Source organism: Candida pseudojiufengensis (genome assembly GCF_024610245.1).
Source record: "Candida pseudojiufengensis strain CBS 10847 chromosome Unknown scaffold4, whole genome shotgun sequence".
In the NCBI taxonomy this organism is placed as follows: Eukaryota; Fungi; Ascomycota; class Pichiomycetes; order Serinales; family Debaryomycetaceae; genus Lodderomyces; species Lodderomyces pseudojiufengensis.
Window position 1 is genome coordinate 689,493 of NW_026261529.1, and position 22,355 is coordinate 711,847.

The 22,355-nt window shown below is 32.8% G+C and overlaps 5 protein-coding genes across 5 annotated transcripts; 3 read left to right on the top strand and 2 right to left on the bottom strand. All coding sequences in view use genetic code 12, as the record gives it.

Moving 5' to 3' along the window:
* Positions 1–1,048: 1,048 nt before the first annotated feature.
* On the bottom strand, positions 1,049–4,426 carry KGF55_002997 (FG-nucleoporin; the record flags this gene model as incomplete). Its single annotated transcript, XM_051757744.1, has 1 exon — positions 1,049–4,426. The coding sequence occupies one exon, from the start codon at positions 4,424–4,426 to the stop codon at positions 1,049–1,051; it is 3,378 nt and encodes a 1,125-aa protein (XP_051614438.1).
* A 315-nt stretch (positions 4,427–4,741) lies between these two features.
* NAM2 (leucine--tRNA ligase) lies at positions 4,742–7,525 on the top strand (the record flags this gene model as incomplete). The annotated part of the gene is made up of 1 exon (XM_051757745.1): positions 4,742–7,525. The coding sequence occupies one exon, from the start codon at positions 4,742–4,744 to the stop codon at positions 7,523–7,525; it is 2,784 nt and encodes a 927-aa protein (XP_051614439.1).
* A 213-nt stretch (positions 7,526–7,738) lies between these two features.
* Positions 7,739–9,892, bottom strand: KGF55_002999 (uncharacterized protein; the record flags this gene model as incomplete). Its single annotated transcript, XM_051757746.1, has 1 exon — positions 7,739–9,892. The coding sequence occupies one exon, from the start codon at positions 9,890–9,892 to the stop codon at positions 7,739–7,741; it is 2,154 nt and encodes a 717-aa protein (XP_051614440.1).
* Positions 9,893–10,406: 514 nt separating this feature from the next.
* On the top strand, positions 10,407–15,026 carry KGF55_003000 (uncharacterized protein; the record flags this gene model as incomplete). The annotated part of the gene is made up of 1 exon (XM_051757747.1): positions 10,407–15,026. The coding sequence occupies one exon, from the start codon at positions 10,407–10,409 to the stop codon at positions 15,024–15,026; it is 4,620 nt and encodes a 1,539-aa protein (XP_051614441.1).
* A 1,197-nt stretch (positions 15,027–16,223) lies between these two features.
* Positions 16,224–17,084, top strand: KGF55_003001 (uncharacterized protein; the record flags this gene model as incomplete). Its single annotated transcript, XM_051757748.1, has 1 exon — positions 16,224–17,084. One exon carries the CDS (start codon positions 16,224–16,226, stop codon positions 17,082–17,084), a length of 861 nt encoding a protein of 286 aa, XP_051614442.1.
* Between the last annotated feature and the right edge of the window lie 5,271 nt (positions 17,085–22,355).

Genomic DNA, 22,355 nt, shown 5'->3' on the forward strand with positions numbered 1-22,355 from the left:
ATCGGTTCAATTAAAACACAATCAATAATATCAAAGTTTCTACAGATTTATGTATTTCAGATGTACCTACTCATTAGTTCTTATAATTGAATAAATTTCATTTGTTTCAAATGGTTGCAAAATATAATATTTCAAAACTTTAATAGTCTTTTCTATATTTATTACCGACATTTACCTGTATATTAAGCACAATTAGATTTCTATTTACAGTAATTTCTTATTTCAAATAAATTATAATACGACATTTTTATATTTTTCTTAATTTTTTTTTTTTTTTTTTTTTTCAATTTAAATTTAATTTTGTGGGGTTTTTTATTTATTAATACGTTTCATAATTTACAATACATATACAACTCTGTCTAATTAATATATTAATATAGCATGTATACATTTACTACTATGTATAGTAATAATACAAAATAATATCAAAATCTGAAACAATTTCACATTTGTACTTTTTTTTTTTCTCCAATTTCATATGATATTCATTGAACAAAATTAGTATATGTCGCTCTTGAGAATCTCTTACTCTTGTTATCTATCTGATGAGTTAGCACTTCTTTAATATCATTTTTAACCAACAAATAATTTTAATAGTTGACTGAACGTATTATCGAATAAAAACGTTTAATATAGTAAGGTTATTTTTCAATTTGAATTATAATTTATTCTATAAGGCTATAATAATACATCTATTATAGCTTTTATACAACTTACTATTTCTTTTGCTTTTACATTAAATTGCTAAATGTATATAATAATGTCAATCACTTAATTTGCAAATTTTGATCACGAATTGTAGAAAGATCAAGGATACGATTTGCAATACGTTACCAATATTGATTGATTTTTCTATTAACATTGCCTTTGACTATTCAATAATGTCTACATATAAAATTTGAAGAAACTAATATAATCGTGTGACGGTAATTCGCGCTTATACCTTCAACAATTAAAAGTGATATGAAAGTAAGATACAAATTATATATTAACATTAAATAAGTCTATTGCTATGTAAAAAGATAAATCACCTATTTACTTAAATTTTTTATCTTCTTCTTGTTCTAGGATGCATTATTCTTCTTGGGTTTACCAGAGGTGGAGTTGGATTAATTGTAGGTATTCCTCCACCAAATCCATTCATTGTAGTATTAATATTTGTATTTGAATCAGAAATAGGTTGATTATTATTTCCATTATTGAATTGAAAACTTGGAGTAGGATTCATTCCAAACGATGTAGGAGTTGTAGCAGATTGTGGTTGTTGTAATTGTCCAAATGCTCCAAATGCACTATTATTATTATTATTATTGTTGTTGTTACTTCCAAATGCAGAATTATTGATTGAACCAAATACATTATTATTCGAAACTCCACCAAAAGGTGTAGGTTCTCTGCTACCTTGTTGTGTATGATTTCCAAACATCGATGCTGGATCTGGAGTTGGTTCTTTACTTCCTGTAAAGTTGAATTGTGGAGCAACAGGTGTTTTTGATGTTGTTTGATTAAAATTTCCAAAGCTAAAAGCAGCTGGAGTTGTTGGACGACTGCCAAATGCATTTTCAGTACTTGATGTAATACTATTAGTGTTGTTATTAGTTTTTGCATTATTATTGTTGTTCGTAAATCCAAATGGCAATTGATTCACTTGTTGAGTTGAAGGTTGCTGGCCAAAAGTGAAAGCACTCTTGGTATTTGTATTTAAATTTGTATTTGTATTTGTAGATGTTGAGGGAAAACTAAAAGGTTTTGGTGACACAGTTTTTGCGATAGGATTTCCAAATAAATTAGTATTTGCTGGCGGTGGAGTAACTCCACTAGCGAATTTAAATCCATTGGAAGTATTGATATTTGATGTAGTTGCTGGTGCAGAAGTTGGAGCTGCAAAATTAAAATTGATTTTTGGAGGAGCTACTTCTGATTGTTTTGATTGATCATTTGAAGATGTTTTATCTTTATCTTCTGAAGTTGTTGTTGAACCAAATGAAAATGCAGGTTGTGGACTTTTGCTTTCTCCCTTTTCCGATACGTTAGTACCAAACGAAAAAGCTGGAATTGATGGTTTGTTAGCTTCCGTCGAGGTGAATGAAAATTTTGATCGTTTTGGAACATTTTCACTCTCAACTTCCAAATCGGATTTAGCATCCTTGTTTTTAGTGGTCTCATCATCTTGAGATTTTGCTGGTGGTGGATTAAACAGAAAATCAAAGGCTGGTTTGTTTGTGATTGATGTTGTATTGTTGGCTGTAGGTGTCTTGGCTGTATCATTCGGTAGTTCAGTTACTTTTGTTGTATCCTTCTCCTCCACTGGTTTTTGACTAAAATCAAATAAAGGCTTAGCATTGGTCACTTCGTCGTTTTCTTTATTACTCGTCTTGGAACCAAACAATGGATTAGTTGTTGAATTCGGCAAATTACCTTTATCATTTGAAATACTTTTTACCGTATTGAAATTGAAGGAAGGAGTTTTGAGTTGCTCATTGTTTTTATTAAGGGAGAACATATTGGATTCAGGAGTCGGTTGTTTTTCATTTTCTGGTAATTTATTTCTCAGCAATGAATTTGAGTCCTTTGAATCATTGTTTGGGGTAAAATCAAATGTGAATTTTTTAGAGCCACCATCTTGTGTAATATCATTTGATTTTGCTTCTTTCAATTTGTCATCAGGTTGCGTGACCATTTTGTTAGTTGAAAATAAATTTCCAGAAACAGATGCCAGTTCAGATTTCAGATCAAAAAGGCCTTTTACTTTGTCATTTCCATTATCGACGGTGAATATGGAACTTGCAGAATCCTTGGTAGTTGCTTTCTGGGGTCCAAACAATCCACTTGGTTTAACACTTGGTTCGGTTCTTACTGTTTCACCTTCTGTAGTTTGGTTAATTTTAATTTCATTATTGTTTGAAAGTTTAAAGCCAGGTTTCGTAAATAAGCTTGTTTTATCGGTACTTTGAGAATTCGATAACGCTGTCTTTTCTCCAAAACTGAAAGTAGGACTTGTTTTTTTGATAGCATTGTTTGAATTGTTGATGAAACTGAAGCTCGGTGTACTTGAAACTTTCTCATCAACATTTTTGTCAACCTCTTCAATAGTTCTCTTGTTTGATCTACTTGATAAGCGAGAGTCTTCAAATTTATTAGGTAGATCACCAGTTTTGCTTTTGGGTTCAATACTTCCATTCAATTTGAAATCATTTTTATTCACAGAAGCTTCCTCATATTTTTCAACTGAGTCAGGTTTGAGAATTTCATTGAATTTTTCTGGATTAATATTGAATTTAAAACCTGACGAAGGTTTAGCGGGATTCTTGTTGCCTTTGGATATTACGTCATCCTTTACTTTTATGACATCCGCTATTGTTTTAGTTTTATTCACGTATTCTGGATCAAGATGTAGTGACAACTTCTCATTGGAAAAAACTTGATCTTTTTTTGATGTAAAAGCGGGCTTGTTGTAATCTTCATCTAACTTAATGCCTAACGAGGGGGTAGTTTTGTTATTGAATTTTGGTTTTCCAACTTTATTTGCATATATTTTTCGGTCACCAAGTGCTTTATCGTTTTCAAAATCTTTGGTATCGTAGAAGAAATCAGTAAATTGAAATCCTTTTTTTTTCTGTCTTTTACCTCTGTTGGTCAATTGTGATGATGCAATTCTTTTTTTAAAATTTAGCTTATTATCCAAGTAGTTTAAGTCGTGAGTTTGAGTTGATGTATTAACCATGGAAGAGTTCCCTAGAACTTCACTCATACTTTCATTTGGAGTTGTGACATACTTTGCTTTCTTTCTTCTCGGTTCATATGATTGTCTTAGTAGTTTTAATTGTACTAATTTATTTCTTTCTTGAGGATTTAGTTGAAAAAAATCTTTGTTGCTATTAGTATCACTGTCAATGCTCAATTGGGTACTATGGGTTTCAATGGGAATATTTAAACAAGGTGATTCATCTCTGCTTTGCTTTTCAGTTTCAGTAATTAAACTCATATAACCATCCTGTATTGACTTTCTTCTTTCAAGATCATTGTCTAATTCTTCTTCACGCTTGATACTATCGTTGATTACAGACAGATAAGATTTGTTTCTAAAACCCGCACTTGGTAAGGATGTTGATAATGATCGAGGAACTGCCTCATCTGTGACGAGACCCATTAAAGAAAGCCTTCTTCTTTTTTCTGGTTTGATAAAGCGATTAGACATGGGATCAAATGAATCAATTAATTCTGTTTCAATCTCAATTGTTGGTTCTTGCCGCTCAACTTGAGTCTTATTATTTTCGAAAGGCTGCGATTGGTTTTGACCGTGACTTCTATTGAATAATGCATTTTTTATTCTGCCAAAATAATTTCCTATAGAATTATGGTCTTTGTTTGACTCATTTTGATCTTGTGGATCCACAGGACTTTGATTGCGTAGACTCTCGGCCATTTTGAACAATATTTGGTAAGATAGTTTATGTAAATGAATGTATTGAATTGTACTTTAGTTTGATGACGATGATGATATTTAGTAATTGTTTTAATGATTGTTATTTTTTCTTCTTCTTAAATCGTAATATATTCTTTGAGTTTTGTGTTATGAAAAATATTGTTTCAAAAAAGAGAATTGATTCAATTATTAACAGTCTTTATACAACCATCAACTTGGTTATTCATGTTCATGATACTATAGCAATAGGTATAGCTAGTTTAAATTCAATTGGAGCTACTGTTTTTTAAACAAAATATTGACTTGGACGCTTCAATGAGAAGGAGGATATATCAAAAATGGCCATTTTATGTTTCTAAATGTAAGAGTCAAATTTCATATCTGTCGATCACAATACCAGTATTCAAACGATATTTGGCAAGCAATGAGTTTACAGACATTGACAAAAAATGGAGAGATAAATGGTCGAAAGATAAATGCAATGACTTGAAACTTGAGAATGAAAATTCAAGGAAAGAAAACTTTTATTCATTGGTGATGTTCCCATATCCTTCGGGTGTGCTACATCTAGGTCACTTGAGGGTGTACACTATTAGTGATGTTGTTGCTAGATACAAGCGAATGAGAGGATTTAATGTAATCCATCCAATGGGGTGGGATGCATTTGGTTTACCAGCTGAAAATGCTGCAGTGGAGAGAAACATCGATCCAGCAATATGGACCGAAACTAATGTTGCTAAAATGAAAGAACAGATGAAATCATTCCTAGTAGATTTTGATTGGGATCGGGAAATCAACACCAGTTCTCCTGATTACTATAAGTGGACTCAAAAGATTTTCCTATTGTTATTTGAAAAGGGTTTGGCGTACCGAAAGAATGCTGAGATAAATTGGGATCCAGTCGACAAGACAGTATTAGCTAATGAGCAAGTGGATTCAAGAGGCAGATCATGGAGAAGTGGAGCTGTAGTTGAGAAAAAACAACTTGAACAATGGTTTATTGGAATTACTGCTTATGCCAATAGATTAGTTGAAGATCTAAAACGATTAGATGAATGGCCTGAAAACGTTAAGACAATGCAAAAAAATTGGATTGGTAAATCACAAGGGTGTCTTATAGATTTTCCAATAAGTTTGAAGGATGATAAAATTCAAATATATACTTCACGACCTGAAACTTTGTTTGGTGTCCAATTTTTAGCTTTAAGTATGAACCATTCTATTGTCTTGGATCAAGCCAAAATTGATCCAGATTTAAAAAAGTTTTTGCATGACTCGAAAGATCTTGATTTTGATTCAAGAGAGGGATACAAGTTAAAGAATATAAAAGCAACAATTCCGTTAAGTCCAAAGAACGAGAAACTTATCAATTTCAGTATTCCAATTTATGTTGCTCCTTATGTCTCAAATGATTATGGTACTGGTGCTGTGATGGGCTGTCCTGGCCATGATGTTAGAGATTATGAATTTTGGAAACTTCACCAGCCAAACGAATCCATAGTTCAAGTGATGGGTCCGAAAGCAAAACCTATTGATGTGCCTTATACCTCGAAAAACGGCATCATGAGGGATATTTCAACTATAAGTAATGGTTTACAGAATTTAGAGTCCTATCGTGGTTTAAGTAGCGAAAAAGCTGCTCAGATGGTAATTCAAAATGTTACTGAGCATAAATTAGGAGAAGCCAGCATACAATACAGACTCAAAGATTGGCTCATTAGTAGACAAAGATATTGGGGAGCTCCTATTCCTATTATCCATTGTAAGGAGTGTGGTCCCGTTGCAGTCCCTGAAGAAGACTTACCAGTTGTTTTACCAAAACTTCAAAGCAAAAAATTTGGAAAGGGTAATCCGTTAGGTACGATTGAAGAATTTGTTAATTGTAAGTGTCCTTCTTGTGGTAAAGCAGCAAAAAGAGAAACAGATACGATGGATACATTCATGGACTCGGCTTGGTATTATCTCCGTTATTTAGATTCCAAAAATGAGAAAGAAATAATTTCAGCTTCTGCAGGTAAAAACATGCCGGTGGATCTTTACGTAGGAGGTGTTGAACATGCCATATTGCATCTATTATATTCAAGATTTGTAGCTAAATTTTTGAGTGATTGTGGAATCTGGAATAGTAAATCTGGTGTTGATGAACCCATGATAAAGTTGGTTACCCAAGGTATGGTTCATGGACGAACCTACTTGGATCCAGATACTAGCAAATATTTGAAACCGGAAGAAATAGATTTTGATACCTCGGAAGGACCTATTATAAAAAATTCAAGGAAACAACCAATTGTAACGTTTGAAAAAATGTCAAAATCCAAATTTAATGGGGCTGATCCAGGAAAATGTATTGAAAAATACGGGGCCGATGCGACAAGAGCACAGATGTTGTTCCTGGCACCAGTGAACGACACCTTATTGTGGAATGAAGAACAAATTCTGGGTGTAGAAAGATGGCTCAAGAAGGCAATCAATTTAGGTAAAATCATCACAAATAAAAGGCACGATTCCACCAAAAGTACAAGCCCTATTTTTAGTAAGATATCGAGGCTTAAAAACATGAATGGAACTTTCGACAATCTTGAGCTCAACAAGGAAGAATTTGTTCTATATAATCAAATACAAATATTTACTCAAAACATAGCCAAATCGATTGACGTTGATTTTTCACTCAATACCATTGTTTCAGATTTTATGAAAATGACGAATCTTATATCCGATGCAAGCAAAACTAGTGATTACCAGTATCCACTATTGAGAAACTCCTACGAAAAGCTATTATTATGTATGGCTCCAGTTACTCCGGCAATAGCTGAAGAATGTTGGGAAAGTTTACAATTGTCTGATTCAGTGAAAGATCCAATTTCAATTTTCAAATTTAGTTTTCCAATGGACAAACCAATCGAGACATCAATTCAAAACTTCAAAATCTTTATCAATGGTAAGAGTAGAGGAACAATCATGGCGCAAAAGGACTTAATCGATCAAAATGATCAGACTTTGTTGAATGCTCTTCGCCTGGATTACACTGTTTCTAAATTTTTACCAGAAACGATCAAAAAAGTCATCAAAAAACCTGGGGTTGTAAGTGTTATTTCTTGAACGAGTATGTTCTTGTAAATGCTGCTTATTATTCAATCATAACTAACTTCAAACAAATTTACAAAATTACGTTAAAGTATCCAGTATGTTGGCCTTTAGACTTGTATTTAGACTCGTATTTACACTTGTATTTAGACTTCGCAGTAGTAAAACATTATAGTGTGTTACTATTTAAATATATACAAAATATAAACGAACAAAATCTTCATCATCCTACCTAACAACTTTATTTTTCGATTTCTTTATCACCATTTTCACATCTTGAGCTAATTTGAAATCATCAATCTTCAATGCAGCTCCTACTAAACCTCCCAACTCTTTCCAACTCCAAATAAATCTATCTTCGGACAGCAAAACAACTGCCAACGCATCATTTAACATTTTCATATCAATATAAAAGTTGACTAACCCTTTACTAAAATCAAAATCTGACTGAATTTGGGATTTTTTGGACATTTTTTGAAATTTTGAAGTCTTTCTGTACTGTCCTCGTTCTAAAATTAGCTCTTCTGCGAATTCTAGATTTTTGAAAGTCGATGCTGCTTTTAATGCAATGACGTGGATGATTGTATCTCGTGGAAGCTTAGTTGAGATGTCACCTTGTTGTTTGGTTTCGGAAGCCAAATCTGTATCAGTCAATTCAAATTGACCTGATTCTTGTGATTCTCCCATATCTGAAGTATCCACATCAGCTGAGAATTTCCTCGTTTTTGAAGCAAGTACTGGAAATGTTGTGTTGTTGTAAACTGTCTTAAACTGGTCAAACGTACCAAATTTAATTAAAATATTTAAAAAACAAGATACCAATTGATAAGATAACATCCGAATCCTATTGTCAATAATAAAAGAAACTAATGCTGACGACTCAGCTAAAATCAATTCGTTAGTGGATAAGCTTTTAACGGGAAGAAAAGGGAACTCAGTGATGGGTTTCATGAAATCTACCTTTTCGATTATGTTATGCCGAAATAATCTACCCCTGTCGCTTTGCATTATCTTGCTATTTTTTCCAGTATTCAGAAAATTTGAGTAAGACATCATCAAAAATACAATTGATTTCGATGTGACAGAACCAGCTTCAACTAGCTTCTGAAATAAAGCTCGAGACAAATCCACGTCACCCTCCAAACCAGACATATGTAACATGCATTCAAAAGTATGTAAGTTAGGTGATATTCCATTTTCGTATATTTTAAAGATGTACTCCCAAGATTTTGATGCAAATTGTTTTGAACTGGAGCAACCTCTAGCTAATGCTGCTAATATGTTTTGGTTAATCTCCATTTTATTGTCCAACATTTCATTATACAAATCTAAAGCTTTTTCAATTTTTCGATTCATCACACATGCAACAATCATATCTGTATAGGTTCTATGAGTTGGTCGAGTACTACTGGATAAAAATTTCATCGCGTCGAATGTTTCCAACGCTTTGTTGAAGTCTTTTTCGTAGAATATGTAGCCTTGGAGTATCGATGTGAAAATTGATTTGGAAATTTCAATTTTATTTAGTCTCATTTCTTTTAATAGTTTTTCAACTTTAGTCATCTCACCGCATTTAGTGTAAGCACATATCATAGTCTCATATATATCTAGTTTTAGCTCCTTATTAGTTGCAAAATTTTCAAAATATTTTTCCATCAATTGAATGTCATTTTCCAGTATATTACCACCTGTAGCTAAAGATTTAAAAAACAAAAATTGAGTATTTTTGGGAATTGGTGTATTCTTGGAAGAGAAGATTTTTTGAAAAACAGGTAATAACCTTTTTAATTCACGTAAAGGAATGCACTTTATGAAGTTATTTATAGCAGATGAAGATATATTCAAAAATCCATCACCGATCTGAAGCTGAGATACAATCAAATCCCAATATGTGGAAGTAGTTTGGTCGTTAGGATTCAAATACGAATATACCAAACCCAAATTTTCAATGATTTCTTTTGGGAACTCCATATTATTATCCTTCGTTGTCAATCCATTATCTGCAGCTTTCAACATTGAATTATTGCTGAGATGTAACTCATTATAGATCTGATCAGTAACTTTAGGGTCCATCTGCTCATCCATTGAATTTGCATCTCCCCTTAACAAGTGGGAGACGTCTTTTGATAAATTCCTCAACGAGTTTAAATTTTCTTTGTAATTGTCTTTGTCCTTACCTTGAAGCGGACTGTTGTTGCGTTTCTGAAGTTGTCTTCTTTTGAGCTGTATTTTTGATTCTATCACATTTTGATTGTCATGAAATCTTCCTAATTCTTGTATGGGGACGGTATCAAACTTGTTAGCACTAGGAACGTATAGATTACGTCGTATCACATCTCTTTTGAAATAAACTAATCTTGTATTACATCCGGGCCGTAGCATACTTGCTTTGATTTATATGATCTACTCGGAGTAGTATTCGAATGCGATGAACTGTTGTGTAGTATTTGATCTTGAATCGTTTCGTACTGAAAAATTAGAACGATATGAAGTCAGTGTTTGAGCCAAAGTAAATTTAGTCTCAGTCTCCAATTCTGTTTCTTGAGACCAATATGTTGCTCAAAATGCGGTGTTATGTTAATAAGTTCTTTATGATACTATGCTTATTTAGACTGCAAAAAATGAAAATTTCATGCATAATAATTTAAAAAAAAATAAGTTACAAATCTAAAAATATTATCTCATTTATTTGATTATTCACATACTTTATCAGATTATTATACCTCAATATTCGTCAGTTCTTGAACAGCTAACAGGACTCTTCATTTCACTCGGATTCTCGAATCATTATAAAATTTATTAAATTTGCAATAAACAACGCAACAAAGAAGTAAATAAATTGCATCAAAGTCCATGAGAAGAATATAACACCATCACATTCATTGAAGAATTAATCATGACTCAACCAAATTTGAGTTCAATTCATATTTCAGGACCAAGACAGAGATCAGCTTCTACAGCAGCGATACATCCAGAGCTAGGGACTCTCACGACAAATGATTCAAAGTCAATGATCGATAATTCATCTGGTCTTTCACCAGGTATCGGAGCTGGTCCTGTATCAAATTCTACAGGGGATATTCCTCCAGATTTGGCCATATTGCTACAAAAATTAGATGAAGACTTTCTTATCAATAAATCTATAGATCAGTGGAACTATATAAATCGGAGAGAAGAAATTATGCAAACAATCAACAAATTACATCAGAAACAAAATGAGGATATCCAATCACTTGATCCCGACTTATTAGAAATGCCCTTGAATCCAAGAAGACCAGCGGCATCTATTCCAGAAACCAGTAAAAATTTTGATGATATTTTAGAAATTTTGGCATCAAGAGCAAGTACTTACAGAACTGATATGGCGTTCGTGGTCCTAGATTCAAGAAGTAAAGAAGTAAGTAGTATAACCTGGGAAAAATTGTATTTGAAAGCTTTGAAAATTGCGTACGAAATTTGTCATAAAGTTTCTACGAAAAATACTGACACAGTTGTGTTATTATACAAAGATGGTGAAGTTTCTGAGTTTGTTACAGCATTATTTGGCTGCTTTATAGCTGGTGTAACTGCAATTCCGATTCATCAAGACATATCACTATCCGAGGTTTTAAACATATTGACGTTAACATCATCAAAACTATTACTTTATTCTGAGACTGTTGCAAAAGAATTGGATCGATTAAATGCTCAGAATCTGCGAATTAATTGGCCAGCTAAACTTTTAAGGTGGAGAACTACAGATTTTGGATCAGCAAAAAAGTCTGAAGTATCATATTGGAACCAAAAGCAACATGCTAAAAAAGATAAAAATTCATCAATAAATTTGGCTTATATTGAATTTTCAAGGTCCCCAGTGGGTGAACTTAGAGGTATAGCTTTAAGTCATAGAACAATTACTCATCAAATGCAATGTTTAGATGCCGCGCTTCTGAGTTTACCTAATTCAGGTGGAGGTCTTCGTAGAAGTTTGAAGGAGTTTCGAGGAAATAAAAAAGTAGTTTTGGCTACATTGGACATCAGATTTTCAATTGGATTGATCTTAGGTGTATTGTTCACAGTGTATTCTGGAAACGTATTATTTTGGTCACCTCAAAGAGTTATGGAAATTCAAGGTTTATATGCCAACATAATTACAAAATGTAGGGCTTCCTTGCTTCTAGCTGATTATCTAGGATTGAAAAGAGTTACTTATGATTATCAACAATCACCAAGTGCAACCAGATATTTTTCTAAAACTCAAAGTGTGGATTTTTCATCTGTTAAGTGGGTTTTAGTCAACGCATTAACGATCGATGGTGAATTTATGGAAATTTTATCTCAAAGGTATTTACGACCGCTTGGGTGTCAGCATCCAGAAAATGCCATCATACCGATGTTAACTTTAAGTGAATATGGAGGAATGGTGATATCTCTCAGAGATTGGTTAGGAGGAAAAGAGAAAATGGGAATAAATATAACTGAAGAAGATTCGAACGATTTGTCATCAGTCTTAATTGATAAAGATTGCTTAGCTAGAAACTTAGTAAAGATAGTGGAAACAAATCCGTCAACTTCCGATGAAATTGGTAGTGATGTTTTGAGGGTCGATGCTTTTGGATATCCTCTTCCTGATGCAACATTGGCTGTAGTGAATCCAGAACTGGGGATTTTAGTTCAAAAAGGTGAATTAGGTGAGATTTGGATAGATAGTCCTTGTCTATCTGGAGGATTTTACGGATTAAGAAAGGAATCAAAGCTGATATTTCATGCTAAATGTCGAGGTCCAAATGGTTTTCTCGAGATGGATTTTTTACGTACAGGATTATTAGGTTTTACTTACAATGGTAAAGTTTATGTTTTGGGATTATATGAGGATAGGATAAGGCAAAGAGTAAGCTGGATTGATCATGCATTATTTAAAAAGATGAACAAGGAATTGATGAAAACATCGGGTTCTAGATATCATTATTCGTCTCATTTATTGGCGACTTTGGCTAGCGAAGTGAAACAAATATACGATTGTACAATTTTTGATATATTTGTCGGTAATGAGTATTTACCTGTTGCTATAGTCGAAGCTGAAGTTATTCGAAAACAAATTGATGATCTGAGTGGAGTAGAATCTAATGCTTCTGGTGGTAATAAGGCAAAGAATGGTGATCTAGATTATGCTTCGGGTGTACCACTTAATGAGCCAGTATTAAATGCTATCGCTCAAAGATGTTTTGACACTCTTTACAAAAAGCATTTTCTTCGACTATATTGTGTTTTGGTAGTTGATTGTGATACATTACCTAAAATAATGCGAAGTGGTGGTAGAGAAATTGCAAATATGCTTTGTAAAAAGAAATTTTTGGAAGGTACATTAAAGGCTGATTATGTAAAATTTTTTGTGAGAAAATCAATAAGTTTAATACCTCATGGTGAAGATATAATCGGTGGTATTTGGTCTCCTTATGTCTCTGAACTTAGAAATAAGGCTTTGCAAAATTTTCCTGACCAATATTCTGCTATTGATTACCGGCCAAAAGCAATTGATGAAAAAACAGGTCTAGTATTAAGTGATTTTGAATCAATTCAAGATATATTAAAGTACAGAGTAAACAAAGCTGGTGATGCTATAGCATTTCAAAACGTCGACATAAGCGGTAAAAATAAACCATTGACTTGGAAGAAATTTGAACTAAAGGTTTATGCAGTTTGTCAGTACTTGATGGAAAAGACCAATTTAAAAGCTGGCCAGTATGTGATTTTAATGTATTCCTTATCGGAGGATTTTGTTGTTGCTGTTTTTGCTTGTTTAATTTGTGGGATAATAGCTGTCCCAATGTTACCATTCGATTCAAATAGAATTGGTGAGGATTTTCCAGCATTTGTGGGTGTAATACGTGATTTTGATATATCAGAGATTTTAGTTAATGATGAGGTTGAGAAATTTTTGAAAAATGGGCCAGTTGCTGATTCTTTGAAAAAAATTACTCACAAGAAGGTTAAATCATTAAAGATTAAAAATACAACAAAACTCAGTAAAATATCTAATATCAATTCCATCACAAGTAAAATTGCAACTTTTCTGGGAAATACAAAGGGTAAAACAGGTAATAAAATTGCTTTGGTTTGGCTAAATTTTACATCGGATCATTATCGTGTGGGTGCAACTTTGAGCAACAAAAATATAATTGGTATTTGTAAGGTATTCAAAGAGACATGCAATTTGAATTCTCAATCTTCAATTGTTGGTTGTGTTAGGCATGCCTCTGGAATTGGATTTGTTCAAACTTGTCTTTTAGGTGTGTTTTTGGGGACGGCCACATATTTGAGTTCTCCTGTCACTTATGCTGAAAACCCATTATCATTTTTTTTAACTCTAGCTAGGCATAAGGTTAAAGATGTATTTGTGACCGAACAAATGTTGAAATATGCTGCAATAAAATTTACTCCAAAAGGGTTCAATTTAAATTTGTTGAAAAATATGATGATAAGCACGGAAAATAGAGTCGAAGTTGATTTATTGAGAAAAATTGCTAGAGTCTTTCAATCAACAAAATTGAGTGCTGCTTCAATGTCAACAGTTCATAATCATTATTTTAATCCCATGATATCCACTAGATCTTACATGACGGTTGCTCCAGTTGACTTATATTTAGATCCTGTTGCTTTAAGGCAGGGCTATGTTTCAGTTGTCAATCAATCGGAAGTTCCAAACGCTTTACATATTCAAGATTCAGGTATGGTTCCTGTTTGTACAGAAGTGGCAATTGTAAATCCAGAAACAAGAAAAATCTGTAAAGAAGGTGAATATGGAGAAATTTGGGTATGTTCAGAAGCTAATTTAACATCTTTCACCAACGGACCAAAAGGTCCAATTGATCATTTTTCTCAAATTCAGTTTAGTGGAGTTATTGAAGACGGTAATCCTGATGTAACATATTTGAGAACTGGAGATTTGGGATTTTTGCATAATATTTCCATTACTAAAAATACTTCTAATAAAAGTGATAAAGAAGTTTCATATTTTCAACCACTTTTTATATTGGGGAAAATTGCTGATACATTTGAAGTTATGGGATTGCATCATTTCCCAATTGATATTGAAAATACCATCGAATTTTGTCATGCTGATATTTATAAGAATGGTTCTTGTGTTTTTCGATGCTCAGATTACACTGTGGTTGTTTGTGAATCCAAAAGAACGAGGTATTTCGCTTCGTTGGTCCCACTAATTATCAACACTGTATTAAGTAAACATCATTTGATTATCGATGTTGTTGCTTTCATTAAAAAAGGTGAATTCCCAATATCAAGGCTTGGAACCAAACAAAGAGCTAGAATTGTGGATGCTTGGGTTCAAGGAGTTATACCTATTAGTGCCTCTTATGGTGTGAATTATGGAGAAAACTCAATGATCAAGCTAATAAAAGATGATCCTTTAACGGAGCTACAAAATCCTGCTTTATCATATTATGACTCTGAGGTTAATGAGAATGGTATTTTTGATGAAAATAAAAGGGAGGCTTTAAGACTAAACAATCAATAGTCGATGATTCACATTTTTAGTACTTTTTCTTGAATTAAACAGTATATATTGATAATGTATTTGCATTAAACTAAAGTTGTAAAGAAACCACTAGCTAGCTCATACGTTTAAGTGGTACTTGAAATGGATTGCATAATTATATTCAAACTCTCAAACGATCATAATCCATAATTAAGTAGGCATTGCTTTAGGCTAGACTCTTTTTTCAGATTCTATTAATTTCGTAGCATCCAAAGTGGAAAATACGAACTGTGCTTAAAGAGAAAATTGGCTACTATCAGTTAGCTGATTATATTTCCTAAGTGTGTCTCTTTAGCAGCTGCGACCGTAAATTCAGCAATCGATTAACAAGCTCAACCTATCAAATTGGATAATATTCAAGGTCATTCAAAACAATCTCCCCTACTTATATGGGTATAAAATCACTCATAGTGTTCCTATATGTAAACGATTTAGTCATAGTGAATTTTCCACATCTACGTGACCTATACTGCAATAAGACAGTTAAAATTTGTTGAAACAGATGTTGCATCTTCCTGTCTTTAGATGACTTAGGTTAGAAATTGGTTTCGAAATTCTAAAAAATCAAACGAAATAATTATTGCAATGTAAATTTCATTCAGTTTTGTTGCAATTTTTTATGAATTAATTGTCAACAACAAAAGTATACTACTATGCATGGGTTTCTTCAAATGTTCTACTCGATGCAATTTTTATACTCTATACGTTTAACAAAAACTGTATTTATGCTCACCAAATCGTTTGTACACATGGATCGCAACTGATTCTGAATTAAAGTTTAGAATAAACTGGCTGCAAATTAAAAATCTCAAACTGCCTAGCGCAATAAGCCAGATTTTGTCAACTATTCAATTAAAACTACTATGTTTTTATCCAAACATTCGCCTCTACTCAAGTCTCTTTCATCAGATCTTGTCCTCATTTACTCAAAATATGTTGTATCATAGATTTTTGAAATTTATGAAATTTTACATAATTCTCAGTGCTTTCGGTTAAAAAAATTGATTAAACATTTAACAAAGAAGCAAGTTGGGGAATGTGATTCAATACACAAAACAATTATTAAAAGGATTTATCGAACTGCATTGCATTTGTATGAACATTAACATCATAAAAACTCAAAAACTTACTGTAAAGTCTTTCACAAATTACATCAATATCACCCGACAAATCAAAATGCTGACTCAACAGCCACAAATTAAAACTGCAGGTTGTTTAATCATTGGTGATGAAGTATTGAATGGGAAAATCCTTGACACTAATTCATATAATTTTGCTAAATTTTGTTTCAATAACCTAACTATTCCTCTCAAACGAACGATTGTTTGTGGTGATGAAGCAGATGATATCTCGGTATCATTGAATAATTTAATTAAACAAGATGAGATAGATTTTATCATTACGTCCGGTGGATTGGGAAGCACTCATGACGATATAACATACAAAACTTTGAGTGATTATTTTGATCTAGATTATGCATTGGATAATGAGGTGGTAGAAAGAATGCAAACGCTTCGTAAAGACTATTTATCCAAATTGAATGAAGATCAATTAAATGCATTCTACAAAATGGCTACATTGCCAACAAATAAAGTAGGATCAAATGCAACAGTGAGAAAAATATTTGTTGATGACGATTTATGGTTTCCAGTGGTTGTGATTAATGAGCAAGTTTTTATTCTTCCTGGTGTACCAAAGCTTTTCACTAGATTGTTGAATGATTTAGAAAAGGTTTTGAAACCAAGAATCCGACCAACAAGTTTAATTCGAAGATACGTATTAACTAAATCCGGTGAATCAAAATTAGCACCTTATTTGACTAATTTACAAAATGATTGCGATGAAAAATACGGAAAAGGAAATTTAAAGATAGGAAGTTATCCTCATATGGGACAAAATGTTAATACGATCAGTGTCATAGGGAAAAATTTGGAGAAAACCGATTTGGATTGGGTGATTGAAGATTTATTGAAAAGAGTAGACGGGGACGCTAGAGAGATATCACAAGTGGAAGAAGATGAATTAACCAATGCGTAATTGCTATAGAAATATGCACCTTTAGAATATAGTTGTCATTTAAGAAATTGAAATTAGAGTTACCTCAATAAACTAAGTTTAAGTGAGCCAAATATAGATTAAAATAGTTTACTTTACTTTTTGAATCATTCTTGCATTAATATTTTTATAAAACTACCATTAAGGAAAAACCCTGGGATTGGATAGGATCCTGAGCAAGTATTTATATGCAAGAAAGAAAACGAAGAGAGAGACTACTTGTTTAACAGGTGTAAAATAGTCTTAAATGTTTTATTGAAAGAACTCAATGATAGTCAGGGCAATCCAGAGGTTCGAGTTCTTTAAGATCCAACAACAAATTTTGAACTTACAGAAATGGAGGAGTTTAATCATGCATTCGTTTATTCAATGGTTGAAAATCTTATCAAGTAAGAATGGATAAAATCAAATTTTGATATTCTAACATGCGTTGGCATAATTGTGAGAATCTTTTACGTGATGACTAGCTAGGTCGGACGACACATGCTGGATGAGGTTGGAACAATTTATTTTGAGACAGTTTCAGATTATAAGTACAGCAAAGTGATTCTTGGATCCATTATGGCCCAATTTAATGTATTGTCAAGCCAACCATCTCACAGCTGTTAGAATATAATTTGCTTTTATGCACTTTTTTTTATAGAATAACCACTTAATATATAAATTAAATATTGAAACAAAGCTTCGATTAAATCTTTTGTAATGCCAATCCAAAAGAAGACTTGGAAAAGACTAACGCCATCTTTGAACACCGAGCAAATAAAAACAGATTACGAAGAGCCTCACGCCAACAATTCATAAAAATCTTATCAGCATAGTAACGTATAGGATGGAAAAGTAATGAAATTCAAAATTTTACACCTCTATGAAAGCTTACTAGATATAATTAATTCATTGATCGTGCAAATAATTTCCGACTGCAAAATTCAAATTGGTAAGATCCGCTAATACAAAGCATGAACTTGTGCAGAATCCAGCTATCAAAAATAAGTTCGAAGCATAACAAACTTAATCAGAAGCATAACAAATAAAACGTTATTTTAGCATATCAAAAAACTTGAAGCATAACAAACTTAACCAGAAGCATAACAAAAAAAGCGTTATCGTAGCATATCAAAAAACTTGAAGCATAACAAACTTAATCAGAAGCATAACAAATAAAACGTTATTTTAGCATATCAAATAATAACCCAAACCTACCAAACTTTCTCCCCAGGATAACAAAATCCACAAGACGCAAACCTGGGTTGAAAAATTACAAACAGAAAACTGATAGAAATAAAGACCAGTATATCAGACTAGGGATTCACAAATTGGAAAATATCAAACACGAGCAAGTACTTTGAATCTAGAAAATTTGAGATTTTAGCACACCAATAAAAGTTGAAGCAGGGAACATCAAAATTTGATCTAATCAAGGTTGTTCCGAAATTGAGCAAACTGAATTTGATTGTTACTGCGCTTATACATAAATTTGACCGAAGCATAAAGCGGAAAAAACAAAAAAAAGCTCAAAATCCACATATGATCTAAGTCGTCTAGTACTTAATTTTGAGAACAATAAAAAAAGTTAAGCAATCAAACCTAGCTATAGGAATTTAAACGCTAGCACAATTGTATCTACGCACATAACGCGGGACCATTTCAATATACTAATAAATAATCCGAGAAGTAATGAATAACCACTGTGTTGGCCGAGAAAATGAAACCATGGTATAACACCAAAAATAGATTTTAGATTTTCTTATAGGTCAATATTAGGACCAAATCTTTTGCATACTAAAATTAAACGCGAGATCTCTGGTGTATAATACGATTTTATACGGAAATTGTAATATGAAAATCAAATGTTTTTCTTGCATGCTATCGGTGATCACGAAAAGAATTTCAAAACTGAACTAATTTATCTTAAGGTCTTAAGTGCAACAGTAAGTTTATATAATAGATTAATCAATATAAGAATCAAAACCGTTAGTAAATAAACAATTGGGTATCGTGGTGAACTTGCATCAGAGACTTACATGGATCTTAATTTTTTAAATTACGATTGATTGATTATCTCCACTCAATGTATCAAACTATGTTTGGTCTATGATTTACACCAATTCATCAATGCGAAGGCTCATTGTTTATATTAGCAAAAGTTTGGGTTGATATCGATTTTAATGTGAGTCTGGAAATATATGTTACATGCACTTTCCAAAAAATTATTTATTGTAACATTTGTATTGGTCGATTTTTCCAAGAAACAGAGTGTACAATTAACGTATTAGTTTATCAGCTGTTTCTGAATTTGAATGGAAATGTCCTCACATTATTCAACGTATAATAGCAGCTCGGATGCTTTACGTCAAACTAAAATACTTTTGCAAGATTTATATAAGGTAGATGTATTTAGAAATTAGTGTTTTCGAATTGATATGACTTTTAGTATCCATTTTCAATCATATATTGAATTTTGTTTGCGAAACAGAATTTTCTGGCTTAAAAAGTAAGAGATCTTTGATTAACTGGCGGATACTTCATTTGATTTGGTTTGAACTTCTATATTCTTTTGTAAAATTAATTGTTTAAGACTGATAGACGAATTAGTTTGGTTAGTGGGGTAGGAAGCTGAGTTAATGTAGTTCGCGTTTGGGGCAGAGTAGAGGTAGCTTGGATAGAGTTATGCTTTTTTTCGTTGTATTTTAATGTTGCAGCGCTCAAGACATCCGAAGTTTCTTGTAGTTTGTTGTTTGATTTTGTTTGTCAGCTAACCGCAATTTCTTTCTTTGCATTTTTTGTTTTTGGGGTTATGGATATTGTTTAGTTGCTCCAATTTGTGTTAAATATCGCTGTACATATATTTTGGTGGTGTTCTTAAGCATTGGTTTTGTATTTGCTGTCTAGCATATGTTTATTGTAGTCTATTAGTTTTTTGCTTGTTGCGGCTGTGTTCCCATTATTGATTCCATTATATTTGGTTCAGTTAGCTCTAGCGGAACCTTGCGTGAGTCCCATGTGGCCAGCTTTGTGTGTTTACGAGTCTTGTTTTATCCTATGCCACCCCTGCCGCTTGTGTTGTTACAACCTCGTTCCTGTCATTGATTCTTGCTACTTCTGAGACTTTCAGGGAAAAATTGCCTTCTCCGGTTTATCTAGATGCTCATTTTATGTGTGTTTGTAATTTAACTTATGTCGCTTCACCTATGGTCCAGTTTTTGCTGCTAATTCGTTTACCCAATGCATCTTTTAATTTTCCTTTACCATTCTTGTTGAGTCCGGTATATTGAAGCCAGTACGTTTTATCGTATATAAAGGTGTATAAGCCTAATTCGGACTTTAGAAATTGCCATCTATGGTTCGCTTTAATGGATCTAGCACTGTGTGAGGAAATTGGAAATTTCATTCTACAGCGTGCTTTTCCATTACTCAATGATGTTTTTGCTTGATTGATCCGTTCAAATTTCATTGCAATGTCCAGAATTTCCATAAATGAGATTTTTAATTAAAGGGCAGTATTCAACTAAAAATTTGCATTTGATCATCAGTTTATTGCCAAATTCCTCTATCCCCCTTTTATTTACTTGCAATTAAAAACTATGGAGTTGGAATCACGATTTTGGAACCATGCGAGGGGACGAAAATCGTTATTTGGAAATATATGTTATTGATTACACTGGTCATTATGTATCTCTTGGTTTAGATTTTACAGAATTTGAATCCCACTCATTCTATCGTTGAAAATTCTTTAGGTGATTACCAAAATGAGTTTCAATTATCAAGTGAAATATCCATCATTCAGATGATATTGGCGGCTTTGCGGGCAATTAATTAAGATTATCTTTGCCCGTGGGACTCTTCATCAGCTCACGAACCCTCACCAGTCGTATTGAATAAATCGAGGCAGAGTTTCTCCGATTTATTGTTTCTGCTGCTTCCGTCATGTTGAATTTTGCTTTTTCATATAATGATATGTGGGATCTTGTCGTTGATACTACAGTGACGTAGAACATATGTAAGAGTATATCTGCTGTTCGAAAATTCAAAACCTTGTTGAAAATATCTTATACCAGCCTTTATTCATCCAGTGGTGTGTACAACAAAGCAAGTTCATCTCTTCATTTTTTGTTTCTAAAGGTAACTTCATAGTTCTTCACTTCTACATAAGCTTAAACTATAATCTCACATTCAGAATTTTATTATTTCCATTGTTCGAAAAGCTTGGTGAAAAATTGTTGTATTCGTAAACAGTAGAAGAAAACTATACAAAAATGCAGTAGAGACTGAAAGTAGTTGATTTCATAACTCAACATAACTTAACCTATGATTGGATTTCACCTCAGTGTTATTCTTCTTGTTCAATTTCTCCTTTGTCCCGCGTTAACGTAACTCGTCTTCATATTGTTTTCTTTTTAGTAATTTGTATAAACTATTTTCGATCAGGATCCATTTTATGAAATTATCATGAATGCTTATTGTAGCTGACTCTAGACCGCCAGTTTATATTTGGGAGACTTTTCTCCCGAAGCGACATTGTGAGGATCGAGATTCTATGCAATAATTAACAGGATAATGCAAGCTTTTTTCTGTTTCCCAACGTTTAGACCCATCTTGAATCATTTGTTTCAGTGAGTATACTATGTGGGAGTCTTTCTGGTACTTTTCAGTTGCCACTTTTTCACTCACAATTTAGCTTAACTAAGCTAGGCCCCCAAACATAACAAGAATTGAAATATAAGATCTCCTTAATTCTCAGCCTCCAATAGTACGTTTTTTCCCCACTATTCTATTTCTGTTTAAGCACCAAATAATGAAATTGATCACTGGCGTGTTCTAAAACACTCTAAATATTACATCCTCGACTCACTCATAGGTTCTGATAATTAATTAAATATATGTTCTCTTTTTGCTCAATCTAAGTGTTTCTCTGTTGATGAATAAGCAAATTAAACCTCAAAATAGCATATTATAGTCCTGGTGAAATTAAGCTTCGATGCTAGACTTTTAAAGATGAATTTCCCAGCTTATTGAAATGTATGCAATTGTCATTTTGAAGATCTAAAATTCAGATCTAGAAACTTCCGTTCCTCTATCATGCACCAGTGTCAATATACTAGCATTCTTGAAGAGAGACCAATCGATCCAGTCTCACGTGTTCAAGCATGTATTTGTATGGCATAAGTATCAATAGAATTGATCAAGCAAGTAAAACTAATTTTCAGTCTGCTCTCGTGTTCGCCGTGTTGTCGACTTCAACAAAGTAGACTATTA